The sequence below is a fragment of the Hydractinia symbiolongicarpus genome, chromosome 1 (genome assembly GCF_029227915.1).
Source record: "Hydractinia symbiolongicarpus strain clone_291-10 chromosome 1, HSymV2.1, whole genome shotgun sequence".
Taxonomy (NCBI): domain Eukaryota; kingdom Metazoa; phylum Cnidaria; class Hydrozoa; order Anthoathecata; family Hydractiniidae; genus Hydractinia; species Hydractinia symbiolongicarpus.
The window spans coordinates 13,875,435-13,885,981 of NC_079875.1; the positions used below are offsets into that span (position 1 = coordinate 13,875,435).

Consider the following 10,547-nt stretch of genomic DNA (forward strand, 5'->3'; position numbering starts at 1 on the left):
TGAAGTTCCTCAATCTTTTTCGTAATGGTTGACAACATTTCTTGGCATGTATCATCAAAAATAGTAGATCGCTTAATTTTATGCTTACATGGACATATGTCGGAGAAGAAAATTTTTGTTTAAAAGCGGAAGAAGATAACGAACATGACAAGTTTGCTGTAGCTGTTACAGATGACGATAAAGTAGTTGGGCACGTCCCTAAAAACCTTAGTAAACTATTCAACAAATTCATGTCGCTTCCTAACTGTACCATCGGATGTAAAGTGACTGGGAAGCGAGTGAACCGTGGTGCTGGCTACGAAATACTAGAAATTCCTGCCCAGTACCAATTAATTGGTGTTGAAAAGGCAGTTGAGTGGGCCGAGAAAAATATAAGGAAAGTGTTGGACTCGGTAAATAACAAAACTCAAAGATGTACTAAGTAAAATGGTTTAAATTTTAAGAAAAAGTGACATTTCATCTCGTTATTTTTCCATTGTCCGCTTTATAGGGAGTGTTTATAAGGGAAACTGTCATTTGGTGCAAAGATTTTTGTCCGCTTTATAGAGTGTCCGCTTTATAATCGTCCGCTTTATAGAGATTTTTTTATGAGAGTTTGACCTAAATTCTGCCGGTGCAAAAATTTTTGTCCGCTTTAGAGGGCTGTCCGCTTTATAGGGTGTCCGCTTTAGGGGGATTCCACTGTATTCCTTTTTAAATTAGCTTAATAGTTTATTACAAAACTTATGGAATAGGGAAAAATTTAAGATATTGTTACGCTCACCAACCAGTTTACTTGACCTTTAACGACGAGTAATTTGAATTATTAGCCTTTCATATGGAAGCATTGGGTATCCGTGAAAAATTCCTTTCTTGGGTAGATTTTTTTAGAGATTGTTCAAACAGCTAATTGTAACGTTTCTGTCATGGTTTCTCTCCTTTTTAGAAGACGTCCCTAATGTTTCTTTACTAGCAGATGCAAGACTTTAAGAATGCTACTTTTGTGACTGCAACGCCAGAGTGACCAGGACCTTTTCTACATTCTTTAAAATTCTGTAAAATGCATCCAGACACTTTGGAATCCAGTGTTAAAGAAACGCATCTGTACCCAGGCTGTGAGGGCCTGGTTTTCATGAATAATAAAAACCAATCAATGTCTGGAAGACCAACAATTATTTTGTTGAGCATAGCGTCGATTCCGCTAAACCCTGCGCGTCAATACACACAAAAGAATTCAGACACAAACACGTGGATAGTTCTGCGAAACTAACTTAAGATGTGTGATATTTCTGCTTATTCCGCATTTTTGTTTTCTAGGTCACGTGACAAAGCAAAGTGAAGCATAAAGTGGCAAGGGCACTTGTTGTCACATTAAACAAATGCAAGAAAGAGCAGTTGGTTTTCTTTTTTTCGTTTTTTTTTTTTTTGTATAAAAGAAAATTTAATTTCAGCTGGATGTGCTTATGAGGTTATCATTTTATTGCTTATTGAATCTATTTCTCAGCCTCAAATGTACTAATTTTTGTTTTTCCGAAATACGTTGGAAACTTGAACTCGTTTTCTAAAAAAGAAAAACAAGGAAAACTGTACGGAAATATTTTTTTTTCACTATTTTTAGAATCTAAAGCCAATTATGTTCTTTATAAGATTTTATAAGATTTTTTCTCATTATTTTTATCAACTAGGTTCTCGTTGTATACGTTTAGTCGGATAGTAATATGGACAGTTGTTCTTGACACAAATGACATTAATAGTACACAAACACAGGAACGAGGTTTAACTTAGAAAAAGCTTAAGATTCATCAGAGTAAATAAAGTATACTGATTAAAAATGTTAAATAAATCTAGAACATGGCTGAGGTCGTATTATAATGTTGAATTTTTTTTGCTCAGTAGACTGAAACCACGAGTCTTCTTAGTGACCTATTCGGATGTGTTAGAGGGTGTGTCCAAATAAAAGACTACTTTCTTGTCATCTATACTTTCTTAGCACACATTTCTTTGTTACAACCAACCAGCCTGCACTGCCTACTGTGCCTCCACTTATAGGTTTCCTTACTTGGGCCTAGCCTCCCTGATGTGAGCTCAATTAGGCACATTATACTAAAATGCAATTGATAGGAACTGGGGAAAGCTGGGTACCAAACTCAACTGGTGTAGACTTAACCCAAAACAAAATGGTATCCAGCTACAAGAAAGAGGAACAAGGTTTCACAATTAACTTATCTCACACTTGCAGCAACACCTCTGGTCAGTGTAATTGTTATGATTCCAACCCATTGTATTCTTTATATTGGAATGATCCTGCATGATAGAAAAGCTCCCTTTTTGCAGAAGGCTTCGTGAAAAATACAGTAATCATTATGTTGTTGAAATAGTCAAATCAACAGACGAGACAGTTTACTTATCCTTGTTAAAACATCCAAGAATATTAAAAAAGAAAAGATAATTGCAGTAGTTGTAGGAAGTGCACATTCGTGGAAAATTTTGATCAGATGTAAAAAAGGATTACTATTTATAGTCACTTTACGGCCAAGGTGTGCCAAAAAGTATGCAGATTAAGAAAAAAGATCAATCTAAGCTGGATACGGTTATATTAGAGTGGTTTTTGTTAAATTTAATGCGCAGTGCAGATGGGAAACAACTAAATGTGTACAATGTATGCCTGTGTATACCTATCCATTTTAATATAGGAATAGGAAGAACACAGAAGATCTACACACAAAAAAACCTTAACTTCTGAAAGTCAATTTCACACTGGCCAACTAAAATTCATTACTTAGGGTAAGCTTCCTACAAATTTACAAATCGACCTTACTGAGAAAGACGTTCTAAAGAAGTTAGTTACACATATAATGAAATAAAAACTAGTTGGAATTTTATGTCCGTGCTAACGTGTTAATAATTAAGAGTATATTAATAACAATATTCACAAGGAACCCACAATAAACATAAAAACAAAGTAAACATCGTATTACTTGATATTGCTGTATTTGCTTTTATTGCTGTCATTGTCGTCAAAGTGGAATGCCATCAAAACCTTTTCCATTACATTCTAGTCAGATATATAAAAAACAATGGTAACCAAGATGTGGATGGTTTGTCGCCATCTCTTTGAAATTGTTTGGAAAGTCAAATATTTCTTAATCAGTATCTAGATTAAACATGCCCGGTGAATATGGAAAACATATTCTATTTCCCATGAGACAGTACAGTGTTTTGTCAGGTTTTTACCTTTAAGACTTCCCACTAACATGCCATGTTATAGCCCTTTTTCTTGTAACTTGAAACAATTTTTGTGCGCAATAGAATAAAAGAGCTCCCAGAATGCATATGTATTCCCAACAGGTGATTAACGAAATGCCTGCGAACAAACCGCATAAACCACCCATTTCTCCAGAAAAATGTTCAAATTTATAGGCAGGCTGTTCTTCCCATACTTCTGTTCTTAGCTCTCTAAAAAATAATTTAATTTCAGCAGCTCCTGAATTTTTTATTGAACTTGGTGTTATAGGTCGGCTGGATACTTGTTGTTCATAAATCGTCTCATGGCATGGTAAAGGGCATTTCGATATGTATTTACCTGAGAACGTCTGATTAAAACTGCAACTGTCATTTATTCAACATACTAACTTTTCATCAATTATTTTTGCAATAGATGCAACGTTGGTGCATCTGCACATCTCCATACTCTCCTTGAACATTTCTATCAGTCTACACAACCGTTGATTTGCTTTATTGTAAGAAATATTAGGGGAATAATGCTGTAATGAATTTGTAACCCAATAGTCTTCCATACAAGTGTTGTTACCAAATCGATCAATCCTTTTGACAATTTTTTTTTTCAAACCGATATTGTACGAATAACCAGGGGCCAAACTCTCTCCATCATAGCCGGGAAAGAACATGTAATTTTTATCCTGAATCAAAATGTCAACACCAGGATATGATGTGAAATCTTCTAAACTAGAAATACGATTCGGAGATAGATCTATTTTTATTGCAATACCATCAAAACTCCCTTTGTCGATAGATCTTAACTTTTCTTGCGTTAGATCAACAAGCCAACAGTTGCCACGAGCTGAGCTCCATTTGATTGAAGAAGAACAATCGACTTTGTAATATTTGTAATAGCATTTTATGTCTAACGTTTCTTTAAGATATTTTGATTGTATTGCTGAGATGCCATATTTAGCAACCATTGAATAATGCAATATTCTAAATAGATCTTCAGTGCGTAAATCTGCAAAAGGCATTAAATTAGTGTCATTAAAATGCATCTCTTTGTAAGCCTCTATACCCTCTTTTATAAACTTGTTCTTTAATTTCTCTTTGACAGGATCTAGGTTACATATTAAAATGTCAGGAAAATCCATATATTCGTTTTCTTCAAAGTAAACGTTGGTCGTGATTGGCTTACTCTTATAAAATTTAAATAAAGATGATCCTTCTTTGTATAAATATACATACGCAGCCAAGGTGACCAACATCCAAAACATTTTTGTTGATGTTCGACCACTCAAATTTATCTGAGCAAAGCCATGAGCTGTTGTGTTAGAAGCAAAATCTTCCAATAACTCTTTTATATTTGACCTAGTGTCACTATCGATTGGATTCGTTTGAACGCTTTTGTCGTGAAAACAGGAGCCCTGTTTTGTCATCGAAATCATACTTTTTGCACGCAACAGAATGGAAAATCCCAACTAAGAATTTTTTTCTCTAACAGCTGCATGGCCGAAAAATAGTTATTAATTCCTAAATCAATTTTTTATGTTTTGTTTTGTTATCTGTTACACATTTCTTTATTTTTGTTTTTTACATTCGATTATATAACCCTTTTTGCAAATAGGTTCTGTTCCAGCGCTAATTTTTGGAGGGGAAATAATGAAAAGGAAGAAGAAAATAAAGAATCTTTGGCCGTTTATTTTAAATAAACGCCATAAAAAGCATTATATTAATTTTAATTCTTCCTTGAAAGAAAAGATAGAATGTAGAGAGAGAGAAAGAGAACGAGGTTTTTTCAAAAGCAGAATTCAAAGGAAAAACTTTTATGAATCAAAAAAAATTGCGGCTCAAGAAAAACAAATTTCGCAGGTGGCCTCTTTTAATATTTTTTGCGAAACAGCTATCGCGAATGATCATGTAAACTTGTTTTTGCGAAAATTGACTTTCGCAATAGGCATAGCTGTTGATTTTTGCAATTTTTTTTTCACATCTTCCTAACAATATGAAACATAAAAGCACATTTGTTTGCGGCATATTTTACCGGACTGTGCATCGCATACAATGTGTAAAGATGCAATAAAATGCCAACAACGATAAAAAAAACTGCACGACCTTGAATCGATTCAAATAGTTGAGAAACAGTTATTACACAAAACGTTTAAAAAATGACGATGGGAGTGATATAAAGGAATAGCTCATTTCATTATATTTTCGCAAGGTTTTACTTTCGGGATCTACGCCAAAAATTGTGAATCGCGATTCTGTTTAAGTAGTATGTGCTCGGGGATTTTATTAAAGGACTTAAACTGTACTGACTTAAACTGTATTAATTCATCTTAATTGATCTTAATTTTAGTCAGTAAATATAAACCAACTTTCTAGTCAGCAAAGTTAAAAATAATGACATAGATGGACAAGCAGAGCATGTCGAACTGGTTCAAAAGATTGAAAGTATTTTCCTAATGTTACAGAACAAGTCGATTTTGATTTTTTTGAGCTGTGTTATGTATGTTTTGTTCTTATGCAACTATGTGTTTGTTGCATAGTGGTCACAACCATATTTTAAAGTAGCTAGCTATAGCTAGGTTTGTTACCTAAATTACAACAGGTGTCGGGTCGATTAAAATTAACATGCTGTTTTGTTTTGTGGAGAATATGATGGTGGATGAGTTACGAATCCTTGTAAATAATAAAGACTAGCTTGTACTGTAAATATTCTCACTTATTTTTTCATGTACTCGATCTTCGAGGAGGTGGTTCTGCTACGAGAGTTCACTTTCATCAAATGCACAGTATATTCAAGTAAGCTTTAGCGAACACCAAAGTTGTAAGAGTTCCTGTGGCAAAGAAATCATGATTTTTTCCCAATCTATCTATCTTGGTTAGAATGGCAGCACTGCAACCTTGCTACATACCAGTTTTCCATAGTGGATGAACAAAAGGTTGAAAAATAAGAACAATTTTAAGGTTTAAATTTTGACTTTTGTTTTTCCTGAAAACAAACACAAACATAGAGAAGCATAACCAGACTTAGGTTTAACATTTGAAAACATGAGGATGACATTAATGTTCAGGTTTTTGCAAAGGGGTGTACGCAGGAACACTGAGCAATACTTACTGCTTCACATGTATATTCTTTGTTTACAAATGAGAACTAACCATAGAAAATATGGCTTCATAGGTCTAAAATTTTAAGAAAGTTTAAGCTTTATTAGTACTAGTGATATGCCATTATATCAGGGTAAAACAAAAAACTAAATATGCGATTTTTACCGGTGGATGTCTATAACATTCTTTACTAAACATTGCATTGCACACAACAACAACAATGCCACTCAAGAAAAATCAAAATGGCAGACACAGGCGAACGAATCATGAGGCACGTTGGGTCTATTTAAAGGAAAATAAAAACTGTCAATTTAACCTTTTATTTACTTCTTATTAAGTTATATTTATATTCAGCATAACATTCCGCATCAACAGGTAACTTGCAAATGCAACTTGAAGGTGCTAAACATGTTTAGTTAACTAACAAAATATTTCGAAATTTCGAAACTGGTAATTTATGACGTTGAAAACGCGCTACATACTTGTTTTCTGTGTACTGGCTCATTAAATAAAGCTCCGTGATTGATTTTGTTCTCACTGTTCTGTCTCGTTTTGTTTACAACATGCTTCGATATTGATTCATTGCAGGATCTCCGCTGCAGATATGAGCATACTGAAACATTCAAGACAATATACAAACATATATAGCATATGTTTGCATATTATCTTTAAGATTCAAAAGTAGCAAAATAAGGGAGATATTAAAAGCAATTAAAAAACATTTTGAGGCTTCAAATTGTACGGTTTAAACACATTTGATGGCTTCTTGCGTGTGTTCTGAAACAAGGAATAAGCCTTTTTCAGTAGTGCAAATTTACGACTAATGAATGTGGGTGCCATTTAATAGCAGTGCGTTGGCAGCGAAACTTGTTTTTGTTGTAATACCCTCATCTTATTGAATACATAATAGATATAAAACAAAAATAAAACAAAGCAACGGTTTATGCATAGTCACAAGGAGGCTCTACCCTCATCCCCAGTTTTTTATGTGTTTTTGATATAAGCTCATATCAATAAGGAAAAAAAAACTGGTAAAGGAGGCTCTTGCTACTTTAGTTTACGAAAATATTCCTGCTTAGGGAATTCCCCCAAGACACTCAGCTGTTTTGACCAATTTTTGTTTTTCTCGTAGGTCATAACGCTTCGCTAAAAATACTGGCTAGATTCTCTCATGCAGTGTGTGATAAACAGAACACTCAAAATATGGGTAACAGAGATGCAAGTAAAATCGGGATTTATGCAACTACGGAAAACTCCATATAGGTGAGTATTTATCATAGCACATCCGTATTAAATTCTCAACAGAGAATGGTTCACACCGATCAGACCTCTGATCATCACAGCGAGAATAAAGCGTGTAAGTCATATTGAAGAATAACTATTTTTTAGTGTAGTGCAACGTAGCGTAGTGGGTTTGTCTGCGGCTCCCAGTTCTGGGGACTGCGGATCGAATCCAGCTCACTGCTTGGCAGCATGTTAATGATAAACAAAATGGTTCTTCTTCAGTATGACTTACGGAGAACTACTTTTTGTGATAGCTTTGTATTTTTTAAAAAATGCTATATTACTGGCTTCGATGATTCTACTGAGAATAATTTTTTTTAAATTATATCAAAGACAGATCTTGGAAAAAAGATGTATATCATAGCTAAATATGCAAACAAGTTAGATGTGTTACATTAAAAATACTTATAACTACACGTAAATGATATGCTGTTAATTAGTAATCGAGTCTTTCTTAAAAACGTATAGTAAATTTATCTTTTATATATTTATTATCTTTTATATATTTATCAACATTAATTTCACAGGTAATATGACATAATGCACATGACAGAATCCATATATGTCCATCGTCTAGTCAATAAGGCAGTTATTGCATTCCATACACAAAATATGTATTCTTAGTAATCCAAAGCGCATGCACATCAACAAAGAACCAGGTTTGCATTGCAGCACAGAATGCAAAAAGAAACTTCGTTCCCGGTCGATTACACAACTTCGTAACCAGTATACTTTTCTTATATCTTTAAACTCTGATTTCAACGAGTCCTGATTCTCCGGTAATTAGTTTAATCCAATGGGAAAATGTAATTTCAATTCACAAATTGCTTATTAGGCATTGTGTCTTTGTTGAACGTTGTTTTCGCACATCAAAATTGAAATGATTGTGTTTAAATGTTGATTTGGGCAATCTAAATGTTTATTTCAATTAAATTAGTTTGGGATTAATTTAAGTTGCTTGAAACATGCAACGCCAATTGACCTCTTGGGAATCGAAATAGCATAACGCGGGAAAATTATCTAACTAATTTTACCATTAACTTCTCAGCGTTTATGAATAAGGGCCGCCATATCTAGAACTGAAGATGTTGATCGCAGGAGTTTTAATATCATTTTTTTACCTCAATGTTGCCTCAAGTTTTAATCCGGGAAAAAGAGATGAGGAAATGAGAAGAGCTTTGTATCTACGAAGCGAATCATCCCGTCCGCAGATAGAAAAGGATCAGGAATGGAACAAACATAATTTGGTTATGAATGATTTTTACGCAGCCAGGGATGAAGTTGCCAGAAGAAATCTAAGGATCCAACAATGGAAAGACATGGAACGAATGAGGAGAATGAGACAACCGCAGTTTTTCGACATGAGTAGAGATGGAGCTGGAATCCAGCAGCAAGAAGGTGGTTATTTTAAGCGAGAAATAGATTACGTGCATTGGTAAGTCCTTAAGTAATGCTAAAAATAATTGATACTTTTTATATTTAGAAATGCATTATTAATTTAAAATTTTAATTTTATCCAGTTAATTTTCAGTCAGTGTGCATCTGGCAGTTGCGGCGGCTGTTAAGATTGCATAAAATGATTGTTAGTTAATAAATTAAATTTTAACTCACGCGATTTAAAAAGTATTTAAACGGAGCTTGATGTTTCTTTGGATTCCATATCACTTTGTTTAAGAAAGACAAAGTGTTCTGTACTTTCTTCGCAGATAATGTGGTACCGATAACCAATTACTATATTCTCTATTTGGATATTTATGAATAATAAGCGGTTTTCTTTTTAGCATGGACACTTGCAAAAATGAATATGATCCACAATTGTAAGTCATAATGTTCATTACAGTTTTTTATATATATCTTATTTCGTTATTTATACATGAAACATTTAATATCGATTATTTTTAGATGCTGTAAAATGAGATGCGTAAGTATTTATCAGAAATATTAACTAATACAGCTACATGAAATATTTTTTTGTAAAAAAACAATTCTGAATAGGAACGGATAATTAAAAACACTGTTTGTTTACATCACATTTTTAACTTCACATATTTATCCTTCAATTACATTTTCAGACATTCCTGTTCTTTGTGCAGCAAAAAGGAAAAATAAGACTGTTTATTACATCAATTATGATATGCAATAAATTACGTTCTCTAAAAAAAGGTGTCAGCAAGATGGGCCATTCAGGCAAATTTTTTGTCGGAATTTCCGACTTTTTTAATTAATAAGATGCCGAGAAATTATTGTCGCATTTTACGCAGAAAATTGTGTGAGTTTTAATCAAAAATTTTACATTACAGATTCAGGACTTTAAGCATGGCTAATTATGTTTGATTAGTCTATGCCTTATTTTTGAGACATCATTCAGTTATACATTGTGATTTTTTTTTTTAGAAAATGGATTTTTGTTTATTGCAACTTCCGGGAGTTGCAGCTTGAGTGCTACTGTTATTTATCTTTAAATATTAACTACGTGTATTACTGTATTTAGTTTTTGCTATTGTTTTTGCCATTAAAAATGAATGCTTGGATACAGGCCTTTTTACTTTATTAAAACACCCGCAAAGTTATTCCGAATTCAAAATCGGAAGACGATCTAACAACTGAATCTTTACAACCAGATTGTCAATTGACGTAGAAACTTAACGCACTGCAAAACGTGGCGTAGAGCATTCTTATAGAACACGACCAATTAATTCTTTACTGACTGATAGTCTTTGGTAGAGCGTTTGCTTCCAGTGCGGCAGGTCTTCGGTTTAAACCCCGGCCGAGTCATGCCAGAGACTATAAAGTTCCTTTCCGCTTAGCGCTTAGCATGAAGAAATGATTGATATCTTAGGCTGTTGTTTAGTTATGCGATTGCTGTGCTTGCACAACTTTTGTAGATCGAATGGGAGCTAGGGATCCCTTCAATTAAAAGAATTTTTCTAAATGTGAAGGCACTGAAATTT

General features: G+C 33.7%; 1 protein-coding gene across 2 annotated transcripts; it reads left to right on the top strand.

Annotated features, from left to right (window-relative positions):
• Window positions 1-8,642: 8,642 nt before the first annotated feature.
• LOC130631129 (uncharacterized) lies at window positions 8,643-10,547 on the top strand. 2 transcript variants are annotated; one of them, XM_057444384.1, is made up of 4 exons: window positions 8,643-9,031; window positions 9,378-9,413; window positions 9,499-9,517; window positions 9,991-10,547. In XM_057444384.1, the coding sequence occupies exons 1-4, from the start codon at window positions 8,682-8,684 to the stop codon at window positions 10,033-10,035; spliced, it is 450 nt and encodes a 149-aa protein (XP_057300367.1). In that variant the 5' UTR covers window positions 8,643-8,681; the 3' UTR covers window positions 10,036-10,547. The 2 variants fall into 2 exon arrangements, with proteins under 2 accessions (XP_057300367.1, XP_057300360.1); XM_057444377.1 differs by lacking the exon at window positions 9,499-9,517.

Bases quoted from the DNA above. Each gene is read 5' to 3' on its own strand.
- LOC130631129 (XM_057444377.1), top strand. From the start codon at position 8,682: ATGTTGATCGCAGGAGTTTTAATATCATTTTTTTACCTCAATGTTGCC. The intron at 9,032-9,377 runs GTAAGTCCTTAA...TTTTCTTTTTAG, and splicing joins GAAATAGATTACGTGCATTG to CATGGACACTTGCAAAAATG. The intron at 9,414-9,990 runs GTAAGTCATAAT...TTTTTTTTTTAG, and splicing joins AATGAATATGATCCACAATT to AAAATGGATTTTTGTTTATT.